The sequence below is a fragment of the Andrographis paniculata genome, unplaced genomic scaffold (genome assembly GCF_009805555.1).
Source record: "Andrographis paniculata isolate CXL003 unplaced genomic scaffold, ASM980555v1 Contig69END, whole genome shotgun sequence".
NCBI classification, from domain to species: domain Eukaryota; kingdom Viridiplantae; phylum Streptophyta; class Magnoliopsida; order Lamiales; family Acanthaceae; genus Andrographis; species Andrographis paniculata.
Window position 1 is genome coordinate 6,999,742 of NW_026137605.1, and position 26,403 is coordinate 7,026,144.

Here is a 26,403-nt window from a genome sequence, read left to right on the forward strand (position 1 = left end):
CTGTGTTATCCTTTTGTTACATAGATTTATTATATATAACAACTAAAACTTTGAAAATAGTTTTTATCTTTTAATTGTCTCTTGTTAGGTCTGTTTGTACAATATTTTTGTTATTTAATGATCTAGAGAAGATAATGTATTGCGAATAATAATAATAATAATGTGGAGTATTAGATGCAGAGATATGAAGGCAATCCTCATGGTGAAAACACATTCGTGGAAAAAGGCGAGGCCTTTTTGGGATTAGCTACACTTTACAATTTGCTGTATATGTTCAATTTTTATACAATTGTAGAATTTCATCACAATTTTTACAAAATTTTAAGAATTTTATGTTGTACATTTTTTTCTATTTGAAATTTTTAAAATAATATTGACGGTGTGTTTGATTAAAATGTTGAGTATGATAATGAATTTTTCACGTTTTTAACTAAATCTCTTTATAGTTGGATTTTATAGTACGTTCGGACATATTTTAAATAAGTAATAAAATCTTATCTATTTTTTCCTTTATATATAATGCAGCTTATGCACATTTCAAAAAGCAATTAGAATTCAAAAATATCAAGATTATACGAATTGGTTGTAGAGTAGAATGTTAAATCAAGGTGAAGATTTTTAGGCCCACAGTGGCAGAAATGGCGATGTAAGATTGAGCTTTCACTGAAATTTCACATTCAAATAAAAAAAAAAAAAAAAGATAGTCCTCGAATAAAAGGCCAAAGCTCTCAGCCTGCTTCGCTCCCGGAGCCATCAACCGTGCCGTGGAGAGGCTTCTGTGATCTTTGTGCAGCCATTGTTCATTGATATATACAAGCAGTTGATGCATGCAAGCTCAATCCTAACAGATAGTCAAAATTATACAAAATTCATCTTGTAGTTTCTCCACCTCAGTTTGATGTTGAAGGAAACAGTGTTTATCTCAGCCGCCAGTACATTAATTCCGCCACTAGTGAAATGTTTGGCAGGAAATTCCGAAGCTAGAGAAGAAGCACCGCCAGAATGTGATCAAGGCATTTAATGATCCAGAAAACAATCTGAAGATCATGCTGGCGTCGACGAGGTGCTGTTCTGAGGGTACAATCCGGGTTGGGGCTTCCGGATGTTGTCTGGAATCCACTAGTCGATCAGCAGGCGGTCTGTTGGGATTAGAGGATTGGACAAAAGAAGTTTGTCCATATCTACTGTTAGAAATTTTGGGGGAAAAATAATATGATTGTCTTATTATCGTCAAAATAAGAAGCCTATATATAAGTCATACAAAATAGACTCAAATAGACTCAAATCTAAGTAATCTAATCTATGAATAAGATCAAATCTAGATATAAATCTACTAAATTTGAATATCTAACATATGTCAACACCTACCATCTTATAACTGCCAGCACGACTGAGGCCGACAAATATTGTTTTAGGATTTTTGCACATAAAAAGTGTGTTAAAAATGCGAAAACATATAAAAACAATTGAAACATAATCCGTTCACCTAGCATTTTTAGATGAAATGATTTTTAGGGTGTGGTACGAGAAATTGTGACAAAAATATAAAATATAGTATTTTAGATTGAACGTTTGACTTTTTTAATTTTTGTAATGACTTTTTTTTATAATGAGTATTGAAGTTTTTTTTTTTTTTTTTTAGTTTTGTACAAAATATTTTGTGTTTTTATTATATTTTTGAGGAATCGCAATTGAAAAATGGTGACGGAAGAACATAGCAGTTAACCACCGGAAAACAAGAAAAGAACACATGAATTAATATAAGTAGCTTTATATGTTTATGTTGACCATGATCATTTGAATTTTGTAGGTAAAGTTTGTTATTATTTTAAGGGTGCTGCTAAATGGACAGATTCTGCCCATGCCAGAATAATTAATAATTATGTATTAATATAGTCAAAAGACTATTATACTCCTATTAATTTATTTATCTCTATTCTTCGGGATGCCACACCTTTTAAGAGGCTCTTCCGCCAGGTATCTGATTACTCTCATCTTTATTCTTTTGGTTGTGTCAGCTTTGTTCATCTTCCTTCTCAAGAACGAAAAAAATCAGAACCACGCACCCGAGTATAGGATAGAACATAAATGTTATCAATGTTGGGATCCTATGTCGAATTGTCCACGTATCTTTGGGGATGTTACTTTCTGGGAGCATAAGTTCTTTTCCTCTGAGTCTAAATTTTCCATTCCCTTTGAGTCGGAGTCTCCCTTCTTTATTATGGATTTCTCTCCTCCTCCTGCAGGTCTCAAACCCCCATCCGTTTTTGTTATCTATTTGATGTTGATCCTTCCCCACCAGCTGACCACTTGTGCCTTTTGAGCCTGTGTTTGATCCTCCGAAAGTTCCATTTCCTGCCGCCACTGATCAGCAACTCACCCGTGTAAGTCGTCATCCCTCTCATCTACGTGATTATAATTTGTTTTTTTGTCATTTTATCTCACCATGAATACAGGACCTTTCGTGATGCGAACTGTGATCCCTTGTGGTGCAATGCTAAATTTGAGAAATTGCAGGCTCTTGAGAAAACCGGCACATGGGATATCGTCGAACTCCCTCCTGGCAAGAAACCTATTAGCTGCAAGTGGGTGTACAAGATCAAAACTCACTCCGATGGTTCTGTTGAGTACTACAAGGCTCGCCTTATAGCCAGGGGTTTCTCGCAGGAGTATGGTATTGATTATGAGGAGAAATTTGCTTCAGTTGCTCGCTTGACATCTGTCTATTGTCTCCATGTTGTTACCGTTGTTCGACGTTGGAAACTATTACAGTTGGATGTGAAGAATGCGTTTTTTCATGGAGATTTTTCTGAGGATGTCTACATGACTCCTCCACCTGGTTCAGATTTTTCAGGGAAGGTATGTAAGCTGCGCCGTGCCTTTTATGGACTGAAGCAAGCGCCCCGAGCTTGGTTCACCAAGTTTAGTGTTGCGCTCCTTCAGTATGGCTCTTCTGCATCTTCTTATGACTTTGATTGGACAGGTGATCTAACTGATCATCGCTCCATCACAGATTATTATTTTTTTGTTTGGGAGTTCCCTTGTTTCTTGGCACATTAAAAAACAAACTTTAGTTTCTCGCTCCAGTGCAGAAGCTGAATATCATGCTCTTGCGGATTTGACTTCAAAGCTCATTTGGCTTCGTCGGCTTCTTTTTTATCTCGGGGTTTCTCAGTCTTCTTCCATTTTCGTAACACCCCAGCCCGCAAGCCGCGAAAAGCTGGGTGTGTCGGGATTGTAGACTTGCCTCATAAGTCAATACGAGTTCTTCCAGCGCATTTTTGTCTTCACTCACGTGCACCCTGAGAGACTTTTCAGGGGGTCAACTATCCTCAATAGACTGGCCCCACAAGTCAACACGAGTTCTTCCAGCGCATTTTTGTCTTCACTCACGTGCACCCTGAGAGACTTTTCAGGGGGTCACCTATCCTCAATAGACTGGCCCCACAAGTCAACACGAGTCCTTCCAGCGTGTTTTTGTCTTCACTCGCGTGCACCCTGAAAGACTTTTCAGGGGTTCACACATTCTCAAATTACTCTAGAGCAAGCACACTTAAATATAGAGTTCTTTCAGTAGGGCTCTCGAAAAGGAATGTGCACATTGTTTACATGAGTAGTCTATTCAATCCATTTAACCTATATTCAACATCGGATGGTTTGACACTATCTCATCCATGGGAGTTGGCCTAGCACCGGCCCAACTCTGGGGGTATCACATCCTCCCCCACTTTAGAATGCAACCCCTACGTTGCACCCGAATGATCATCAACTTCCCTCCATTGTGACAGCATGAGCGCAATCCAAATATTCCATAATGATGTCTTTCACGAGCGCACCAAGCATATTGAGATTGATTGTCACTTTGTTCGCCAGCATATTGTTGCAAGTAATGTTCATCTATCTTTTGTCTCTTTTGAGGATCAGACTGCAAATATAATTAGTTTCTACTTTACCACATTGAGTTTGAAAGAGTTAGCATATTTTTATATATTATTATTTGGGAGATATTTATATATATGATATTGGAACTCTCATTATCCAGTTGATAATACAAACGCAAATATTTAAACAATAATATTTGTAAATTAAATGAAAAATAAATAATATTTTAATAAAAATTATAAAATAATAATAAATAAATAATAAAAACAACCTATAAACCAAATTGCGGTACCGACGTACCAAAAAACTTGTTAAATTATGAATTACTGCAAGCTGTAGATTGATCAATCCGCCTTTCTTAATAGCTCTAAAAGCAACGGTCAAAATTTTGATGTCTAAATAAATGTGTTGTGAGTACCATACCACGTGTACTCTTCCTAACTTTCAGCAACAATACATTACAGCCCCGCTCAACTCAACTTGGCTTGAATCAAATATTTAAAAGTTTAAAACTTTGAGTAATGGTGGGCGGAAATGCAAAACGACGTAGTTTGCAAGCGGTCCAGGATACGGCGTCGTATTAACCGCCAAATTGAAATTGGCTTTGGCTCCTTTGCCAGCATTGAACGGCAGAGGAGATTCGATAGTTGGTACGGAAACGCACGCTTTTTCCTAACACAAAGAAGGAGATACTTTGTCGGCCAGGCCCCATCCCTTACGCTCCCCCCACGTTCTCCCTCCCACGCTTCTCCGTGACAATTTAAAAAAAAAAAAATGTATGATTTTTAATGATATATTTTACAAATAATACTTTATATGAAATATATTCATTGTAAATAGTTTATTTACTTAGGTAAATTTTAGAAATTTTAATTTTAATTTAAATAATTTACTCAATATAATACTTTATTAGTGAACTGATCCGTGATTGGTATAAATTATTGAAATAATATTTAGATAAATAATTTTTTATATTGATAAATATTTTACAGAAAAATACAAATATTCTTCAAAACAAATGTAATAATAAATACATAAAATCACCAAATAAAGATTTTGTGTGTTAGGTGTGTTTGTTTAGCAAAATTGGTTGGAAAAAAAAATATTATGCAAAGGACATGGAATTGTGTATGTTTTTGGAGAAATGCCTAAGAACACACTACTTTTGTTATATTTTTGGATCAATGTGTTTTCTTTTTACATTAAGTACAAATTATGTCGGTAATATAAAAAATAATATTTTATATTAAATAATTAATTTTTGTGAATGCATAAAATGAATATATTATATATATTGTATTAATATTTATTATAAATTATATTTTTTATAATATTTATGAGAACTATGTGATTAAAAAAACAAACTTACTACCTCCTCTTCGGAAAATGTATTAAAAAGTTTTGGACGCTGAAATTAAAAAAGAAAAAATGATCTTTTAATATTATTTTTATATTTTTAATTATATAATTTTTAACTTAACAGTTAAACATTTTTACTTTTTACTAATATTTGCAAATATTTTATAAATAAATTAAAATAGTAAAATAAATATATTTTACAAGAATATGTACTAATAAAATCTTATTTACATGTATGTATTCTTTTGTATTTTTTATTATTATTATTTCACGTTATTTATTAGATTTAAAAATATATATAGATATATATATATAAGGTTTCTTTTATGAGATAATATGAATTAATATTTTTAATGTAAAAATATAAAAAATATAAAAATAATAACGATATGTATAAAATATTAAAAGAAACAAATTTTCTAAAACTCAAGCCTACGACAAACCTCTACCAGTCACAACTACTTTTCTTGCAAAGTATATCAGAGAATCTGCAACCCATGTCACTTTAACTACCTCCTGGAAACCGTCGCTGCGCATCGTTTTCCGCACCGTCGGCGGCCGTTCTACCGCCGGCCATTTGTTTATCACTAGTAGTTGGAGTATTTGAGAGATTGATCCTTCGTGTGTGCGTGTAAGAGGTCGATCTTGATCAGATTTTGGGGAGGATCAAGGTTTTGTATTATCTGAGGGTAAAAGGAGGTAATTGTTGCATTGTTGGAAATGGGGGTTGATTATTACAATATATTGAAAGTTTCGCGGAATGCGACGGAGGAGGATGTGAAGAAATCGTACAAGCGGTTAGCGATGAAGTGGCATCCGGATAAGAATGCAGTAAACGCTAAGGAAGCAGAGGCGAAGTTCAAGCAGCTGAGTGAGGCGTATGATGTATTGAGCGATCCACAGAAAAGGCAGATCTACGATTCGTATGGAGAGGAAGGGCTGAAATCTGGTTTGCATCCGCCGCGGAGTTCGAAGGGCAGAGATTCCGCGTCTAAGGGTTTCAAGTTTAGTCCGAGAGATGCGGAGGACATTTTTGAGGAATTTTTCAGTGAACTGGATGGAGGGAAAGGTAAGTGCGCCGTTGGCGGCGGAGGAAGGCTGAAGAAGGCGGCGGTTATGGAGACCAAGTTGCCGTGTAGCTTGGAGGAGCTGTACAAGGGGTCGAAGAGGAAAATGAAGATATCCAGAATCGTTCTTGACGATTCAGGGTAGGTTCATTGTTATTGGCTCAATTTTGATTTAATTTCAGTCTAGTTTCATGATGCAATTGATGTGTTGATTGAGTGGCTGTTGAATGATATTTTAGGGGTCGGAATTTGGTGGAATTTGTTTGCCTTAATTGCAAATTTCATAGCTACTTTGCTTCCTGGTTGTCGATGACTCATGGTTGGTGCAATTATGTGGATTGGAATCTTTGATTGTTCTATGAGTTTGCATAAAATTGGGATACAGTAAAGGAATAGACATTTTTTTCGAAATGATGAGAGAATCGAAGCATTATAGTGTTGGTTATGTATAATGAAAATGCTTACTCTGATGCATTGTCTCAGTTCTTGATGAATCTAATAGTTAGTATTTATCATTTTTTTTTTTTCGGGTCTTTTGTGAATGAAGGTAATTTAGAGTGTTCGATAAATGTTTCTGTTCCGATGATATAGCTACTAAACAAAGTAACTAATGTTATTATTGCAGGAAGCCGGTAACTGTTGAAGAGGTCTTGTCTATACATATTAAACCCGGTTGGAAAAATGGAACGAGGATTACTTTCCCCGAGAAAGGGAACCACGAACCAGGTGCTGCACCGGGTGACCTGATATTTGTTGTAGATCAGAAATCTCATCCTGCTTTCAAGAGGGATGGAAATGATTTAATAATCAATCAAAAGATATCTCTAGTGGATGCTCTTACAGGAAAGTCTCTCAGCATAAAAACCTTAGACGGAAGAGATATATCTGTTCAAGTAACAGACATTGTTAAGCCTGGATATGAACTTGTAGTTGAAAACGAAGGTATGCCCATATCTAAAGAGCCTGGCAAAAATGGTGATTTGAGGATCAAATTTAATATCAAGTTCCCTTCAAGGCTTACTTCCGAACAGAAGTCAGATTTGCAGAGGATCTTGGGCAGATCATCGGGTTAGCACTGGTTTTCTTTTCAATGGTTGCTATGTCATTCCCTGTAGTTATAAGCGTGGAATGTAGTGTATATATGAATTCGGTTCTGACTGGTAAAGTTGTGTATATATGGAAGGAAAGACTACGTTTTCATTTTCTTTAACATTCGATAAATATACAAATTCCATAACTTGGTTTGAAGTGTTGAGTTATTTTCATGCTGTTGTAGCTGTTTCCATAATTCTTTTATGTTGAATAATTGGATGATAGATTACTTCTCTGAATAATCCAATGCTGTAAGAAGTCTGTTTTCTTAGAAACTTTATCGTCATCGCGTCAATTATGTGTATACTACTAGCCCATGATATGTACTTTAATTTCATGCATAAGAATCTAAGCATTTCTTTAATTCAGTCTCGTAATTTCTTGTCTTGTTTCTTGCAGCAATGCTGAATCTCTTGCTCTACATTGCATCATGCATTTCCGAGCCTGTGGTTCTCAATCTTCTTCTTAAGCTCTTCCTTCTTCGCCCCCACAACCCTGTCGACTTCTTTCCCTTTCTTTATAAGAACAAAAGTCGGCATTGCCTCCACCCCAAACTGCTTCGCCACATCCTGTTTACACACACACACACACACACACACAATTCGTAATTTTGGTCATTGTCTGCAAAGTCATATCTTGATTTTTAACAGATACGGCATTTAGTTTACACACATATAGACTTACTTCCAGTTCATCCACATCTATCTTGATGAACTCCACATCTCTATATGTCTCTGCAAATTCATTAACTGCAGGTTGTATATACTGACAGGGGCCACACCAAGAAGCCGTGAAGTCGACAACCACCTGCATCATCCGAAAACAGATGATCAGAAACCCCAAGACACCAGCATGAAATAGCAAAAGTACATTCTTACCAGTTTGTTGCTTTGCTTTGATGCTTCGAAATGGACTTTGAGCTTTGACGATGAGTGAAATGCAATAACCTGACCGTGTCCGTCGAATCTTGTAGGCGGCAACGGATCGGAGACATGGGAAACACTGGCCCCCATCTTAGTTTCTTCTCCAGATTTGTAGAATGGAGTGTGGATCGTCTAAACTGAGGTAACCATTCCCTTTTATACTGGTCAAAAGAGTTTGGGCTGTTCATTTTATTTTGAAGCTTTTTGGAGAAATGTTAGATATGGGCCTGCAGAATATGTTCTTGATTAGGACATGCTGGTGTGTTGTCCGTTGGTTTAAATATGTCAGTTTAGGCATAATTAGGTTATGTGTTTTTAAAAGAAGGTGAAGACATTGGAGCCGTTGCTTGTAAATACAGCTTTTTATGGTTTGATGATTTTTGCAATATTCGATATGCTGCTTTATGTATTTTTTTATTCATCTGTCGTGTCAGTAAAATAATGTTGGAATCAAATTAGTGTTTTGGGGAATGTTAGGATCGGACATTGAGTACGTAAAAGCTATATATGTAGTGTTGCATTTGTTAATTAACATCCAATTGGGGTTGAAATTTGGGGCATCGAATTCATTTTAGACACCGAATTCTGGATGTGTTCTTTTACTTTAACCAATAAGGGGCCTTCTTTTTTTTCTTTTTTTTTGGATAAAATAGCATGTTTTATTGGGCAAAATAAGATTGATTTCTATGTAATCTTTATACAAATTAGGAAAAATTATAAGACCTTAAGTCGTGTACTATTGATATTAAGTTTATATTACTTCATCTCCCAAAATCTATGTGTATTTTTCCTTTTTGTGTTTTAAAAAATTATATATATATATATATATTCATTTTCTATTTATTTCTTCCTTTTTTTTGTCCACGAAAAGTATCTTGTTTTCGTTTATAGCAAATAGTTTTTATATATATTTTTTATTTATAATCTTCAATATTATATTCTCTCTATTTCAAATATAGTGCAATATTTAAGTGGCTAGTATTAAATAGAATAATTTGAGTATTAAATTGATATGATGAGAAAAAAAATGTGATGGAATAAAATGTGACGTAGAAATTAAATATATTTAATAATTTTTTATTTAAAAATATTAAAAAATATTTGGGACAGAAAGAGTACTTATTTACAAAAAAATATTGTAACTACTTACACAATCTATATACAAAAAAATATATATATGTATATATATATTTCTCTTCATTAAGTTTTTGGTAATACTTCTTAAACTAGTCCTATCACAATCAATTAATAATAAGCTTTAAATTAATACAGATACTAGGTTCGATCGGGGGTTTACCCAATCGTATTTTCGGGTAGCGGCTGCAGTTTTCACAAAAAAAAAAAATGTTAATAATAAGCTTTAAATTTTGGTGTTGATTTAAGGCTAAATTGTTGGATTAAATTTAATCCAAATGTTGTGATTAATTAGAGGATAAATATGTAATTTTAGATATGATTAACTAAAATAATATTAGTTAATGTGCTTTTTACACGTACCTCTTTTAATATTAGTATTCTATTTATATATAGTATAAATTATTATTAAAAAAGTTAAAATATTTTTATTAATATTGTGTAATATAAAGATACATATTTTTGTAATATATTATAAATTTTAAAAATATTTATAATATTAAATAGAGAAGACAATTATTTTAAAATTAAATATTTTGCTTTAAAATGAACAAAAATAAAAAATAATTTCCTTGTTAAGATACAAAGAGAATTAGAATATATATATATATATATTTTTTTTTTCTCGCATCCAAATATCATAGTCTATGTATTTGTTTGGAGGTTTGGATTTTAAGTTGGGATTTGAATAGTAAAAATTTTGAATTTGAATAGTTGTATGATGTGATATAGATAAGTGTTGATATGATATTTTGAATGTAAAATTGATTTTTAATATAATATAAAAAATGAAAAATATATGTTTAATTTGATGTTTTCGAGAAAAAACAAATAAGATGAATAATGCCAAACAAACACACCCATGTGTCTCTTCCTTTGCTGCTCGACTCATAAAATCTACAGGAAATAATTAATTAATTTTTATAATATTTTATGAAATAAAATCAACACCATTAAAATGCAAACAAGTAGATTCCATTTTGTATAAATTTAAGGCAAACAACTATATAATTCAATGTACAATAAATAAATATAGAAAGCACATTAGTAAATTTAGAAAAATTAAATTTCAATTCAGCAATGCTGAATTAAAGTATAATATCAGCACCTGATCCTTCACGTTTCAATAAATATACATATAAAATATAACACCCAAATATACCAATTCAACAATCTATATGAAACAAATTAGCACATTCACTAAAATAAATCACTAAATCAGATATATATATATATCCCATTTAATGAATGAAAATGTCTCAAGTTTATCCTATCTACTCTCTCTCTTCTCTCTCACAACTCTCTTTCCATTATTACCATTTACATACATGCATTGCACGCATATATGATACTCGAAACACATGCACTCATATATCTAATATATATAATTACATATGCTGATAATATATATATATATATAATTACATACTGCTCAAATATACATCATACATAATATACTTAAATATATTACACAGTCCGCCATTCATACATTACATATATATGTACGATATATATAAAATATATAGTTAGTGTTAAAAATAATTAATATTTTTATTAGTTATCTCTAAAATAATATCACAACATGTTATCACCACGATTGTGTTTTAAAATTTTCGCAATGTAATATTTGATATTTTATTTGTTTATTTTGAGTAATCTTGTCAAACAAGAATTTCTCACTCGTCTTAGCCAAAACTATATAGCATGAGCTCACAATGTGAAAAAGCATCTAGTGTGAATGGGCTAAGAAAATACTATTGTCTGGGATAAAAAATCCCACGAGCCAAGATCATCCAAAAGTCATGATCTTTTGTGACATCACATCGATGAGGTACTGAAAATGCAATATATGACACTGGAATCCTCGCTCGAATTGTGAGAGATATTGAAAAAAAGACCGATAATATATAGTTGACTTTATTTCCATGGCAAGAAGCGAATGGTAAAGTTTTCAACTTTAGGTCTTTAGAACTGTTCAAGAATACAATTATGTCATATTTAAAATAACATCGCAGTTATATCACTGTTGCGAAAATATATCTAAAAGTAATACGATGGGAAAAACTTTCTCCATTTTTAATGTTTCTAATATGCTTTTGCAGCAGTTTTATCTCAAAAGAATCTTCTAGAAATATTCTGAACTAATCACATGTCTTTTGTTGACCGAACAAAATAATAAATTGTTGTTAAAAAATCACGAATATCGACCAACAGGTGCAAAACCTGAACCAGAACCTCCTTCCCAAGAAACTTTTCTTTTTAATTCTTTAGACATAAGAGCTTTTTTTATGTCATTAACAGAAAGTATAGTTCTACCATACAACATAGTATCCACAAAACTCTCATATAAACCAGGTAGTGAACACAGTAAAATTAGGCTTGATCTTCATCATCTATTTTAACCTCAACTCCTTGAAGATCAAGAATAATTCGATTAAAAGCATCGAGATGATCCTTCACCTGAGTACTTTCAAATATCTGAAAGGTGTAAAATTGTTGCTTCTGATATAACCTATTCGTGAGAAAGTTGTTCTGGTACTTTTCACACAGTTTATCCCATAATCCAAAAGCCGTCGTCTGATCTACAATCTTCCATAACACCTAATCAGTAACTGACAACAATATCGCAGAATGAGCCTTTGCCAAAATTTCATTCTTCACATTCTCTTTCGTGTCTTTAGGAAACTTGTTTTCTCCCTCCAACACAACCGCACATCCCTTTTGAATCAGAAGTGCCCTCATCTTGACCTTCCAAAGCGTGAAGCATTCGACCCATTAAACTTCTCCAGATCAAACTTATACGAATATATCATTAATCAACCAGATATAACTCTGATACCACTTGTTACTTGTTACAAAACTTGAGAGAATCAAGAAGAAAACAAACAAAAACACAATAAATAAAAATTTGATTACTCAGTTCGATTAAGATTAACTACGTCTGGCGGCGCTGTCAAGCTAGAAATTTTACTAATAATACGCAGAGCATTTGTTAAAGTAAAAATACATGGATATTTATAATTTAGCAAACCGTACTGCTGGAGAGCTAACTCCTCGTCTTCCTCAGCGATTAGTACCTGTAGTTGCTTGAGGGGGTAATCATGTCCCGGCGAGAATGACTTTTTGCAACGAAAACACAATCCTTTCGCACGTAGTTCCTTCAATACCTTGGGTGGAAGTCGGGTAAATCGAAAACGTGCCGTCGACAGTCCGGATGACACCGAGCTTATACCCACAGTTTGGCTTCCAACCCTTGGGCCACTACCACTCATATTGGTCATATTTCCGGAAATTGGACCATCGTCTGATGATCAAGAAAACCCCTATGAACGGTGTCCAAAGTTACCAATTGACTGGCTCCCTTGCTTGTCATTCTGCAAACTCAAGTTATCTTCGATAACCCTGGACAACTTCATCGCGGTCTCCAAATTAGTCGGTTGTAGTTCACCTCCGACAATCCGGAAACTTGACTTGTCAATTGAACAAAGTGCGATATATACTCATCCACTATTCAATGTCGCTTCACCTTTGATAATCGCTCAAAACAGATGCCTTTAAAACACATGTCAAGCCGCGCCACTAGTGCATGGGTGAATTCCTCCCATGGTAGCCCCAGGCAACGTGCACATAGCCACATCAGTCGATACAATGCTAGTCCTTCCATTGTGGCCCTCGCCATTGCTACCTTCTGCTCCGGTGACGTGCCGTAAATCTCGAATTATTGTTCAGCCCTCGCCATTGCACTATTATCCCACTGTGTCATGCGCTTCCCTTCACTCAGTGCTCTCGTCACCCATGCAGTTGTTGTCGCATTGCCACCCGACTGCAGTATGCCCCCTTCCTGCCCACTCGTCGGGCTCATCTCATCTACTGCCACTTATGGCGTCTTCCCCCTCAGTGGTGTTCCATTTGCCGATTGCACAGCCAGCTGCAGAAGAAATAGTCCTACTGTCAAGGCAGCCATAGATGCCGCAATATCGGCGAGTTGTGTCACCTGTGCATCTAGCTTCGCATCTTGCGCATCTATCTTTTCCTTGATTTCATTTTCATCTAACTCCAATCTAGTCAAACGTTCCCCGTTCGACAGAACCATCCCAACGGAAAAAAATCCATAAATTCTGACCAGTTGTTAGGAACATATATAAGAACAATCAAAGGTAATTCACGGAGTATTCGCAATTTCCGTCCCTATATTTAACCGTCTTTTCAATTTGTGTCCCTATAACATTAATTTCGTAAAAAATGTCCCTCTTTTTTGCTAATCTGCGCAAAATCTAGTCTAAACGCTAATTAGAAAAATATTAAGGGTAATTGAAGAACGCCGTTGACGGAGTAAGCACGTGCCACCCACGTGACCCTGCATTAGACCGAATCGGTTCTCATTAGACCCGGTTCTCCACGGAACCGGTTTGGTTCAATCCCGGTTTGGTTCGAACCCGGTTCTGTTCAAACTGCTCCATATCTTCTCCAGACCGATCTCATTCCCCATTTCTCAGTCCAGTCGCGAGAAGCCCTAGGTCCTTCGAGCATCGCCACCCCATTTTCCCCACCGATACTCCACCCATATTTACAATTGCAAAACCCTAATTCTCATCAATCATTGTCATCTCTAGTCGAGTTGGATTGAAGGCGGAGTTAGTTCAGGAGTTCGTTCGTTCAATTCCGTCGTGGAGGCGTAGATTCCAGTGTGTGGTTGACAATGGCGCGTAGAAGCAAGCACGCTCTTGATTTCACCCCCAATTACAGTAAGTTGAAAGCCCTTAATTTGAAATATGCTTACGGTTTACGTATTATAATTTTTTCAGTCTATGATAGGATTGTGGTTAATTTGTTTGATGTCATCTATGAAAGGCTTAAATTTCAATAAAATGAGGTAAACAAAAGAGATTATATTGTGCTAGAAATTGAATTATGTCCAGTAAATAACATTGTGGTTACGTGTTGATTTATATTCTTTTGTTCTACTGGTTTGAATGAATATACTACATTATGTTAAACACTTAGCATTATTGAAATGTAGGGGCGATGTTCAATGAAGATTCTTCTGCTACTTTGAAAATTTATTTTGGCGGGGTGATGAGACATAAGCCTCGTAGGGAATATTTAGGGGGAGAACATGATTATTTTGATTTTGTTGATATGGATAAATTAAGTGTGTTGAAAATGTGGGGATATGCAGAGGAATTGGGATATAAAGAAGCGAATAGTGTTAGATTTTGGCTGAAGTACGGTAACAACTTTGATAGACAATGCAAGTGTTTGGAAAGTTATAAGGATATATTGTGGATGACAAAACATATTCCAGATAATTATGAACTCGAAATATACTTAGAACATCTGGATATCGGGCTTAGCCAAGATCCTCAATCCAATCTAATTAGTGGAATAGAAGATTTAGGTGGTGAAGTTCCTCAGGCTAGTGATTGTGTAGAAAGTGAAATGGAAGAAAATGATTCTGATTTTGATGACTCAGATAATGAAGTTGAGTTAGAGAGTGGGGTCCTCGGGGTTGACATTGAAGGTAGGATGAAAGGAAAATCAATTGTGGATGATTCAACAGTTGCTGAAGATGTTTTGAACATTTTACAAAAAGAGGATGGTGAGGCAGATGTCATGGGTAGTGATAGTGAGTTAAATAGTGGGATGGAAAGTGATAGAAGTGAGAATGAGGGGACAAACCAGTTTGAAATATATAATTCAAACACTGGTGGTGAAAATCTAGAGCTGAAATTGGAGTTGTTGTTTAAGTTGAGGGTTGAGGCTGAGTTTGCCATTGAAAGCCATTGTTTTAAGAGGGGGATAAGTGTGCAATTTCCAAAAGATTGACAAGAGTATGTTGAAAGCCACATGCAAGAAACAGAGGTGTGGGTGGTTCGTGCTCGTGTCCAATGTGCAGGGTGATGAAGCATGGCAGTTGCGTAGCATGAATGAAGTTCATAGCAAATGTGGATGGACTTATGGCTGTTGGCTTGCAGCCTTCTATTAGGGAGTCGGATAATCTCACAATGGTATGCTTTGTAAAACTTCAATTCAATTCCATTTCACTTGATAACCGTCGTGTTTAGTTTCAATGTTTACAGGATATTGGTGATGCTCCATCAACAAAAAGATCATGCACTAGGCCAAGGAAGAAAAAAAACACCAACTTAGGTAATTGTATGGTCTGTTTATATGTACTTTCATTTCACAAGTTCATTGTCTGGTCTGCTGTTTGTGTTTCTAGGCTAACACCAATGCTCGTTCAAAAGCGAAAATCCGCACCAGTCCAAGGAAAAAAATGGCTTCAATTAAAGTACAGTAATATTTTTTTGGGAATGTTAGATACAATTTTTATCACAACTCTGGTACTAAATGAACTCTCTTTATTTGTAGATACCTTCGACGTCCAACACCATTCATACATTTGTTATTGTTAAAAGGAGGAAACACATTCATTACCTTATCCAGACTGCAATCGTGTGTTTCCAATAGAGTATATGGTGGCAGCACGACAGTCGTGGCACCAATCGAAGCACACATCCAGCCAACATAAAAAATAAGGGCATGAGGTGCCTCAAATGATAAAAAGAGAGCCAATCCAAGAAAGCAAGATAAACCCACCAAAAAGAAAAAGTAGAAACTTCATGCGCCTAATAAAAATTTACTGCCCTTAATTTGCATTTCATCTTGTGAGTCAATATGTTTGAAAACTCTTGGGAATTATGTTTTGATGGGGAACATCATGGATTGTTGGTATTTCAATGTGATATGCAATTTGAAATATTTGGGGACTTAGGTATTGACATTTGTTTATGTGATTTACTTTTAAGTAAATTTTATTTTTTCTTGGCAATGCACACAGGTTCATCAATCGTTGTCTAATTGTGATTGTTTATTTTACGTTTTTGCATAGGTTGATTCATGCACTGAGTTGTATAATTACACACCATTGATATTCCATACAAACGAACACAGGTTCCCCTATACACAACACAAGCTGCTCCAATTTGTAATCACATTCCATACAAACGAATTGATCTCGATCAAACTTAAAGATGCGAAATATATTACGACTACAACATTTCTTCATACAATAACAAGCAATGCTCCTTCCAATACGAGAATCCAAAGCCGAGTTTCAAGCAAAAAATATTACAACAACACAATAGACCGACACAATACATCAACATTTCAACTTACGATATAACAACAACAATCCAACCCCTGGATCACGCAACACATTATCACTAATATTACTATTTGGCGATAGCCAATTTCGGAGGTGAGGTGGTGTTGACTATCGCCATAAAGCCGAATACTAGAAAAATGAGCGCAATAATCCCCATATTAAGTAATATTAAACTGCTATGCTGTTTAACATAGCCAATGTGCACCGACGGAGGTATGTTTTGTACAGCCTAATTAGGACAAGCTTTGTACCGCCTACCCGGATTGCTTGTGCTCCATGAGGTAAGCAATGGGAGCTCATATCCACATCTACACACCAACTTTGGAATATCCTCAATTGGGGACTCTAATCCGCGGATTTCTTGAGAAATTGGCTCGGGATGAAAACATCGAGCTCATTCTCTGAAATCCAGCAAGAATTGGAGGAATGAGCTACTGAACTCTACCTTCAATCTAGCTCGTTTAATGAACTCTACCTTTAATCTAGCTCGTTTAAGGATGGCGATGCTCGAAGGACCTAGGGTTTCTCGCGACTGGACTGAGAAATGGAGAATGAAATCAATCTGGAGAAAATATAAAGCGGTTTGAACAGAATCGGGATTGAACCGAACCAGTTCGGTCTAATGCAAGGTCACGTGAATGGCACGTGCTTACTCTGTCAACGGCGTTCTTCAATTATCCTTAATAATCTTCTAATTAGCGTTCAGACTAAATTTTGCGCAAACTAGCAAAAAAAATGAACATTTTTTTACGAAATTATTGTTACAAGAACACTAATTGAAAAGACGGTTAAATATAGAGACGGAAATTGCGAATACGCGATAATTCACCATTACTTTATTTCTTCCGTAACCCCAATAGTCCGAGGCAAAAATTTAAATACTCTTCTGAGTACTTCAAATTCAAAATAGAAATAAATAACAATAATTTCAAATTAATACCAGTCAAATAAACCATAACCCACATAAGGTGAGTTCATGACCGATTCCGTGGATGGTAAGCTGCAAAACTAATCCCCTTGCACCACGTCAAGACTCTACTAGAATCCTATCTAGATGCAATTGTTATCTTATACAGCTTTCTAGCCATTATGGTTATCCAGATGATTTAAAACACACAAAAACATGCTATAATTGTATAATATCACATAAAACACAATCAAACTAAACACATACAAATCATCAATCAAACAAAACAAAACACAACCAACTAATAATTTTGTTTTCAAATAATAATAATAATAATAATAATCTTAATACGGCAGAGCAGCATTTCAGTTCAAAAGATTCCATTAATCTCAACTACAAAAAAACAGATGTTACCTGGAGACAACCATAAATACCTTAGACTAATAGGCACAGTGCCTCCAACTACCGACTTTCTAGTCGGAATACCACCAACGATCACAACCACCTTAAGGGAATGAGTTCACGATGTCACTTGGGAATGGTTTTCGTGAACTACAGGAGCGTGGTGGCGACTATAGTTGGGGGGGCCTGCACCCCTCCCGCCTCGCCCTCTGTAATTATAATTGTTCCTCGGGTAATAACCGCCAGGTTGGTCGTAGTATAGGTTGCGCCCATTCTGATAATCGCCTCGGCCGTTGCCTCTCCCTCCACGGCTGTTTCCATATCCTCTACGGTTGGCGCCACCACGGCCACCTCTGTAATTTTGATATGGTTTCCGAGTGGTGTGCTGCTGCTCTTTCAAGTCCTCATCCCTTGAATTTTGTTCGATTTCTGTATCAGGGATGGCGTGCTCTGCTTGAGGCTGGACCTCTGATACATTCTCTACCTCAGAAACTTCCTAAAACCAAAATGAACAAAAACGCCTTCAACAATTATATGCTCAATTTTAATAAGGAAAGCAATGACTAATTATTACTTGATGGGCTTTTCCAGTTTCGTCGTAATAAACATCGTTGCTGGGTGAAGTGGGGGATTGTTCTTCCTGTGTTGCACGGAGTTTGAAAATTGTTACACAGACAAAAAAGTACATCACAAGTAACATTATATATACAATTTAAGGGTCATAATCTGATATATTTGCGAGCATACAAGAAAATACATCATAAACATGGCGATTAAAGCTGTGAACCAAGTCCTCATACAACTGTAATATAACAGCAAAACTGCACTCGATCAAAATCAAGAAACGTGTAATGCGAAATAAGAGAATATTGAAACTAGAAACTAGGCATGTTAATCGGCATGTCCTAAAGTGATAGCATATATACATCCTACAAACGAATGGGTTCCACATTAAGAATCAATTAAGGTTGAGAATAAACATCTAAAAATTACCTCTTTCTGGGAATTCACAGCCGATCCTTCTGTTGGTTCAGACGCACTGACTGGTATGGTAATGGATGCATGCCCAGGCAATTGAAAAACATAATCTCCAGCAGCAGCTGCCACTTCCACCGGGGCTTTTATTTCTGGAGCAGTAGTGAAGTAGTCTGAAGCCATAATTTTACTCAACTTTTCCCTCAAGCCAGCATCTACGACAGCCACAGAATACAAAAATGTCACAAACTCAAAATTCATTAAATCTAATCCATCTTGGAAAAGACTCGCCAACAAAAATAAGCTGCAGGAACATAATGTAGAAAATAAGTATCAATTTACAACATTCGAAATGAGCACAAACCCCCTTATTAGAGATCACTACAATGGTAATCAAAATTAAACAAACAAAAAATATTGCTCCCTCTCTCCATTAAATCCATACCTCAAATCTATACCTGTTTTCCTTTTTTGTTTGTCCACAAAAATATACACTTTCTATTTGTAACAACTAGCTCATATACACTCCTTAATTTATAACATTTAATATTACATGTATTTACAAATATATCACAACTACATACCACACTCAATCTATAAAAAAATTTCTCTTACTTCACTCATATGCATCTCAAAATATCCCTTCTTCATGTCACAATCAACTAATATAATACCATATTCATTAAAAACTTTATCCAACCCAAATGGACATAAATTTGGTGACGGAAGGAGTATTATTCATCAAACACATCAGTCATGTTTCAGTTCGAGAGACCACTAACCACACAATTCAGCATATTGTCCACATGAATACAAACCATACATATACATGCAATCATAGCAACAGAAACTATGCAATGCTTGCAAATTAGAAAGCAAAAATTATCATCTATTCTAATCATATGCATTTATATATAACAGCACAGAAGAATCTATGTAACACACCAAGAAAGATGATTTACTCGTACACTTCAATACAGCATTGTATTCTCTAAGCAAAACACAGAATGACTATAAACAATAGGATCATACCTTAAGCAAAATAAAAAAGTCTCATCAATCAGAGAGAGCATAAGAAATTGAAACAGGAAAAGAGATTCTAAAACGAAATGCACATTTTAAGAGCAATGGTTAAGCTTTCATACAAGTGATGGTGGAGTCGGGCTCAATCGGCTGATCTGCTTTCGCAAGCCACAACTTGGCATGCTCCACACACTTCTGCAACGCGTTCTTATGCGACAGGCGTGAGTTAACTGGGCGTGAAGTTAGCATTGCTCCAAGTGTAGCAATTATGTCTAAATCCCACTCTTTCAGAGGATCCTCTGCAGTATCTTCATCGGTGACGTAATCATAAGTTAAGCAGCAGTTCCTCTCGTGCGTTCTCGTAAGCATATTATCGTGAGCCCTCATCAATGTCTTCACATCGAAAACTGTAGCAAAGTACAGAAGATTAAGCAGATCAGAAACCTCCGAAACGCCGTCGTATTCCCCATTCGCTTCCGGTTCCGCCTCATTCTGGATTTCTGCAGTCACATCAGATTTTTGCTTATTTTTCTCCATGTAGAGTTCAATTTCCTGATCCACTGCTCGCGAGAGAGGCAGGCGAAGTTTTTCGAGTTCGTCAATGCCGGCGAGGAGCGAGGGTTTGGTAAGTAGGGTCTCTTCTTGCTCCTTATTGAGCGTTTTGCCTTGACACCGAGACTCCTCCATCTGATTTATGCGGTTAAGCTTCTTCCTCAAGGCTCGAAGGCGCTTGTTCACTAGACTGAGGACAGGTCCTTCGATGGCGATTTCAGAGGCTGAGGATACAGACGCCATTGCTAGCTAGCGGTTGATGCGGTGACACAACTACTGCAGCAAGCGATTAGGCTTTACGCCGCGGCGGCGGAGAGGAGGGGAAAAAGAGGGGTTTGGTGAGGGTTTTTTGTGGAGAAGATGAAGCGGCGAGTTGGGTGATGAAAGAGTACTGACTTAAAAAAGCAATAGAAAAAATAATAATAATTCACTTAATGCCAATTATTATAAATTAGTCTATTTGGACTCGGCCCATTAAAAAAATAAATATTTTATTAAAAAATTGATAGTTATACGAAAATATTTTTAAAATTTTAATTAAAAAATAAAAATAAATAAAAAAAATATATATAATAAAATTAGTAGTATTTGTTATAAATAAATATTTGAATAAAAAATAATAATTAAATATTAATTTGTTGATTTTGCCAAAATTAATAATAAAATAAATTTAATAAACAAACTAAAAAAGAAACTAAGAATAAATTTGACCGACTTATGGAGAATATCAAATTATCAAAAAAGTTTCTAAAAAATTTTCACTTTATATTTTTCCTAAAACTCTCTCGTTATATTTTTTTTAATTTCAAATTTTTATTTTTATTTTTTAATAAAATACTAATTTACAAAATTATCAAATATATTCAAAATTTTCAAATTGTGCAAATTCTTTTGCTTTAACTGAATCTGTTTGACAAGATCCGCCGCAGCCGTCGTCTCCATTCGCTTACCTGGCCAGCCGTCTGCCCACACCGTCCGCAATGACTTTCCGTCAAAAACAAATTTATTTTAAGTTAATGTTATTCTATAATTTTAATTTTATTTTGTAGTATTATTTATTTTTTAATGTGTTCTATATGTTTTTATTATTAATGTAGCTATTTGGTCTAGTTATTTATATTGAAAATATTCAAAATATTATCAAAATTATTTGTTAGTTTGTTTTCTTTTATCTTGATTGTATTTTCTTGCGTGAATAATAATTTTGGATGTTTGTTAAATAAAATCGATTGATTTCTTATATTAAAAATTTTCAAATTTGTTGAATATATATTTTTTTGTATTTGTAGGAAATAGTTGATGATTGTCGGGCAATTTATTGCAAAATATAATTTTAATGCGGTCAAGTCTTGTTAGTAAGGCCGAGTTGTGTGAGTGAAGTGTTCATCATTGTATATCTTTTAAATATTTTATTTTTGTTGATAAATATTATACCTAAATTGTTTGTAATCTTCATTTGTGTTTTAATTTGATTCAGCAGTGCATCAAAAAATTACCGTGAATAACTGAGAAATTTTTCACTAAATACACTAAAAACCATGATATTACCTCTTAAAAAATAAAATGTTACAAGCTAAAAAAACACAAATATACAATCTTGATATTTATTGTGCTCCGATGCAACAAAGCATGTTTCCGCAAGCTTGCAGAAACATATTGTATTTTCACTTAAAAAAACCAATTTTAGCCAAGAAAATATCTATTTTTGACAAAAATACAACATATTTCCGCAAGAGAAAGAAAAAAAAAACGGAGGCCCGTAAAAGTAAGAGTCTAGGTCGTAACTCCACAAATATATATATATATATATTATATACATAAAAGATGAAAGACTTTGTTTGCCTAATATATTTTCATTCATTTGATACTATTCATTTTTCAAAAAATATCACATCAAATACATTTTTTCTCCACAAAACATTAAATCAAATACTAACATTTTACATTTTTTTTAAAACTTTCAAATTTTCAAAAACCTCTAAAAATTTCTATCTAAACAAAGCCGAAACTTCGGAACCAACTGCTGCCACCACTGAGACGCCCCCAACTAGAATGGAAAGAACGTATTGCTTCCTTGCCTCTTGATTTCTCCGTTTCAGTTAATTTGTGTACAAAGTTTTAAGTATTGTATAATTAATAATTAATTAAGACATGCAACTGGCTGTCTCTTCCTGTTGAGATACCCAGGTCAGATGACAGGTCAGCATTTTGAATTTTCATTTTGAATTTTAACCCAAAAAAAATATCTAGTAAATATCTCTGCAGAGATACTCATCAAATTTTTACTTTTTGTTTTATTTAATTTTTATAATATTTCTATTTATATTTTAATTATTTTTTATATTTTTGTATTATATAAAATTTTATTTTCTACATGATGATATATATATAGATACATTTTTTAAAATTTTAAAAATAATTAGTTTTAATATAAATATAAATATTTTTTTTTTTTTTGAATTGGAAGAGAAAAAATATGACATGGAGGAAAGATAACGTGTGATATGAAAGTGTAGAGATATTTTAAGTGAGTATTTTTATTGCAAATTTTTATAATTTAATAAAAACAATTATAAATTAAAATTAAAATAACTAATTAATTTAATTAATATTAAAAAATTAATAGGGTATTATATTAATGGATCAGTTTTATAGAATCCATTAACAAATAAAAAACAGTTGTGAGGATTGGATTTTGGGTTTAGGGTCGGATTTATTGATTGAAAAATTCAAATGGTTTTCTTATTATTATTGAAAAAATCAATTCGGACCAATTAAATTGTCTGAAATTTGATTATAAAATCAGAACGGAACTGAAAATCTAGAATCTGAACATAAAAAAAAATGTGAAATTGCATAATATATTTAAAAAATCCAAAAGTTTTTGATAATTTTTTTATACTTTTCATTAAAATATTAACTATATATACTTGTTGGATCCTAAAATTCGGAGGTTCCAAGAATGTTCGTCGATTTGTTGGTGTGAGTTCCGGAAGTACTCTAAAGAGCCTGTCCGTCGTCGGATTGGAGGCTGCTCCTACGATGGAGCCTGCATAGCTTCGATCTTACACGAGGCTTCGAGCCTAGACGACCGATTTCGATGGATTTAAAATAACATCTACTAAAACTCGAATTAATCTACTGGAAAATGGATAAAGATAAGCTAGAAACATAAAGCCATCTAATTCGAATTAAAATACCTAAAAACGGAACTAGAACATGAAGAGAAAATAGAGAAAAATACGAGTTGATTTTTTTGTGGCTGTGTGTTGTGTTTTTTCCTAATTTTAATCCTAAACTAGAATAACCACCTCTCTCACTAAAAGGAGCGATTACAATTATTTCTCCACCACTCTCAACTACTTGGTAACCTCCCACTACTACCTCCAACCTGGTAACCTCCTTCCACTAGCTCCTAACTGCCTAGTAACTTTCTTCCATGAACTCCCTGGTAACTTCCTTCCATAAGCTCCTAACCATCTTGTAACCTCCTTCCATCGGCTCTCAACCGCTTCCATTGCCTCTCGACCGGGTTCCACTTGCTCTGAACTTCTTCCATTGCCTCTGGACCATATCTGATGTTTACTCCGACTTGTTTCCATCGTACTCCTAACCGGTCCACGGGGATGTATCCCCAACAACCTCGAGTTAAATGGAATCTTCGATTTTCCTCTTGTTGGCTTGTTCCATAGAGCTTTTTAAATAAAGTATGAGAGTGTATTGGCCTCCACTAATGTTAAGTACGAAATTATTAACCTAGGGTTAACAGAAGTAGTTATTCCATGATCTGTGGAAGCTGTTGCTTTCTACTTTGTGGAGACAGCCTTTCTCTACTTTGTGGAAGCACCGCAGTCCAATGGAGGTAGTTGTTTTCAACCCAATGGAGATAACACTTTCTGACCTTATAGAAGCATTGTTCCGGGATGGAGTCGCCATAGTTAAAGGAGTTGCTGCCCTAAGGTCCATGGATGCTGCTGCTTTCGGCTCTGTGAAAGCACCACAATCTAATGAAAACTATTGTCTTCGGCTCTGTGGAAGCAGCAGTCTTTGGCTCCGATGCTTGAAACTCTATTGCTGTTGAGCGGCTTCGTGGCTAATGAGCTCTGGCACCACTTTTATCTTTAAGTCTCCTTCTCGTTCAGGTGTTTTTGGATTCATATCCAATAATATTTATACATGTATTTTAGATTTTTAATTAGTTCAAAATTTATAAAAATTTAATCCAAATCAATACAAAAATTCAAATCTTTAAATTTAACTTGCAATATATCCGACCTGAACCTCTATCGAACTTTAAAATAAAATAAAAAAGAAGCCCTCTGTAAATTAGAGATATCAATTTTAACTCTCTCCATAAAAAAGGCCAAATCGTACTATTCTTCTCCCTAATAATTATCATGAACAACAGGAAAAGAGAAAAACCCTACTCCTCCCGCCACGCCCCTTACGCCCTCCACAAGCGCCGCCGCCGCCCACTGCCCCTCGACGCCGACGATGCGCTCCAAGATTCTTCCTCCACCTCCGCCGCCGCCAAGCTGCAGACCTCCGTGGTGGTAATCGGAGTGCCGACGGACTGCTCCGTGCTGGATATCAAATCCCGATTCGAGATGTACGGGCCGATATCACGGACGCGGATGGAGCCCAACGGCGTCGCTCACGTCAATTTCAGATCCGCCGATGCCGCTCAGTCCGCCGTCGACGCAGCTCGAGATTCTAGCTTTCCGATTACCCTAAATTCGACTCCAGTATGCTCCCTCGGTTCTTTACCTTTTCAAATTCCCAATTTGCCCTTTCCCCCCTCCTCTTTTATCGGAAACCCTAATTATATAAATTAGAGTTGAATTTGACTCAGTTCGTCAATGAAGGTGCAGGTAGTGCTTGCCAGCGATCCAATTCCGCAGTGGGAGAGAGGAATTGGGAGGAATGACGGTCTGTCTTCAAAACTGGTCAGGGCAGAGTTGCCCTTAAGTAGACATGGGAGAGGTAATAAGCTTGGTTCAGCTATTGTGAATCCCAGAGATGACAAAAGTACAATTATTGATCCCATTGGTGAAGATGATAAGCTTAAAGGCGCCATTGCTGCTGATTCAGGTATGGATCGGACTTTCAAGGGCAGGGAAATTGTTGCTTATGATGATATTTTGTGATTCTGATCTTTAGGAAAGTTTGAAGCTTGGGTGAATGTTACTTAGTGTAATGTAAGTTTTATATTGTGGTTCCTATTGTTGGCATCTGATTTGATTATTTTGGAAGACACATGAGAAATTTAGAATTAATTATAAAGGGTTTCTCAATTTACATTAGTCACTGTAATATTTTCATGCCATTCGGACATTGTTTATGGCTTGTGTAGCTAATGTAGAGATAAGATAATACACATCACACAATTCAATGAAATTGGACTCCTCGAGCAAAAATCAAAAGTTTACCATTAAATAAAATCAATTAAAATTATTTTTATCAATTTTGATCCTTTTCTTTACAATCCAACGGATTTTATTTTTTATGTTCATTTTGCTTGAGTTGGAAAATTTTGGTTTGAATTTGGTATTAAAATAATATTTTGATGAGATATTTTGTGAGAAAAGTGTATTTTTTTTAAAAAAACGTAAAGTTCAAATAATAAAATTTTAAAAAATTGATCTAAAGAAACAGACTCTAAATCAAATATATATTTTTAATATCATATTAAAAATTAATTTTAAATTTAAAAGATATATTGTTGGAGCTGCTCGGGAGTAAGTCCTCGTCAATGAAACCCATAATGGGTTTCTTCCATCTCTCTTCTTCTCTACGTCATATTCTCTCTTACACGTTATCTTAAAAATCCATATAATTTTATATACACATCAAAAAATTAATTTACACAAATTTTAATTTTTTTTTCTATATTATTAAATTATTAATTTTTAAAATAAT

At 34.9% G+C, this 26,403-nt stretch overlaps 4 protein-coding genes across 5 annotated transcripts; 2 read left to right on the forward strand and 2 right to left on the reverse strand.

The window, feature by feature from the left end:
• Nucleotides 1-5,682: 5,682 nt before the first annotated feature.
• LOC127264142 (uncharacterized) lies at nucleotides 5,683-8,702 on the forward strand. Of its 2 annotated transcripts, XM_051293563.1 has the most exons (4): nucleotides 5,683-6,449; nucleotides 6,934-7,376; nucleotides 8,173-8,266; nucleotides 8,374-8,702. In XM_051293563.1, exons 1-3 carry the CDS (start codon nucleotides 5,962-5,964, stop codon nucleotides 8,259-8,261), a joined length of 1,020 nt encoding a protein of 339 aa, XP_051149520.1. In that variant the 5' UTR covers nucleotides 5,683-5,961; the 3' UTR covers nucleotides 8,262-8,266; nucleotides 8,374-8,702. The 2 variants fall into 2 exon arrangements, with proteins under 2 accessions (XP_051149520.1, XP_051149519.1); XM_051293562.1 differs by having other exon boundaries at nucleotides 8,173-8,702.
• Nucleotides 7,664-8,421, reverse strand: LOC127264143 (thioredoxin H2-like). Its single transcript, XM_051293564.1, has 3 exons — nucleotides 8,279-8,421; nucleotides 8,085-8,207; nucleotides 7,664-7,969 (listed from the first exon to the last, which is right to left on the reverse strand). The coding sequence occupies exons 1-3, from the start codon at nucleotides 8,411-8,413 to the stop codon at nucleotides 7,829-7,831; spliced, it is 399 nt and encodes a 132-aa protein (XP_051149521.1). The 5' UTR covers nucleotides 8,414-8,421; the 3' UTR covers nucleotides 7,664-7,828.
• A 9,132-nt stretch (nucleotides 8,703-17,834) lies between the features above and the next one.
• Nucleotides 17,835-20,874, reverse strand: LOC127264048 (uncharacterized). The gene is made up of 4 exons (XM_051293391.1): nucleotides 20,055-20,874; nucleotides 18,928-19,124; nucleotides 18,509-18,574; nucleotides 17,835-18,430 (listed from the first exon to the last, which is right to left on the reverse strand). Exons 1-4 carry the CDS (start codon nucleotides 20,725-20,727, stop codon nucleotides 18,053-18,055), a joined length of 1,314 nt encoding a protein of 437 aa, XP_051149348.1. The 5' UTR covers nucleotides 20,728-20,874; the 3' UTR covers nucleotides 17,835-18,052.
• Nucleotides 20,875-24,839: 3,965 nt separating this feature from the next.
• Nucleotides 24,840-25,767, forward strand: LOC127263770 (uncharacterized protein At1g27050). Its single transcript, XM_051292979.1, has 2 exons — nucleotides 24,840-25,229; nucleotides 25,350-25,767. The coding sequence occupies exons 1-2, from the start codon at nucleotides 24,882-24,884 to the stop codon at nucleotides 25,629-25,631; spliced, it is 630 nt and encodes a 209-aa protein (XP_051148936.1). The 5' UTR covers nucleotides 24,840-24,881; the 3' UTR covers nucleotides 25,632-25,767.
• The last annotated feature ends 636 nt before the right edge of the window (nucleotides 25,768-26,403 follow it).

Bases quoted from the DNA above. Each gene is read 5' to 3' on its own strand.
- LOC127264142 (XM_051293562.1), top strand. From the start codon at position 5,962: ATGGGGGTTGATTATTACAATATATTGAAAGTTTCGCGGAATGCGACG. The intron at 6,450-6,933 runs GTAGGTTCATTG...TTATTATTGCAG, and splicing joins ATCGTTCTTGACGATTCAGG to GAAGCCGGTAACTGTTGAAG. The intron at 7,377-8,172 runs GTTAGCACTGGT...ATATACTGACAG, and splicing joins GATCTTGGGCAGATCATCGG to GGGCCACACCAAGAAGCCGT.
- LOC127264143 (XM_051293564.1), bottom strand. From the start codon at position 8,413: ATGGGGGCCAGTGTTTCCCATGTCTCCGATCCGTTGCCGCCTACAAGA. The intron at 8,208-8,278 runs GTAAGAATGTAC...CGGATGATGCAG, and splicing joins CAAAGCAAAGCAACAAACTG to GTGGTTGTCGACTTCACGGC. The intron at 7,970-8,084 runs GTAAGTCTATAT...GTGTGTAAACAG, and splicing joins TAGATGTGGATGAACTGGAA to GATGTGGCGAAGCAGTTTGG.
- LOC127264048 (XM_051293391.1), bottom strand. From the start codon at position 20,727: ATGGCGTCTGTATCCTCAGCCTCTGAAATCGCCATCGAAGGACCTGTC. The intron at 19,125-20,054 runs GTATGAAAGCTT...TGGCTGTCGTAG, and splicing joins GCCCGACTCCACCATCACTT to ATGCTGGCTTGAGGGAAAAG. The intron at 18,575-18,927 runs GTAATTTTTAGA...CGTGCAACACAG, and splicing joins CTGTGAATTCCCAGAAAGAG to GAAGAACAATCCCCCACTTC.
- LOC127263770 (XM_051292979.1), top strand. From the start codon at position 24,882: ATGAACAACAGGAAAAGAGAAAAACCCTACTCCTCCCGCCACGCCCCT. The intron at 25,230-25,349 runs GTATGCTCCCTC...TCGTCAATGAAG, and splicing joins TTACCCTAAATTCGACTCCA to GTGCAGGTAGTGCTTGCCAG.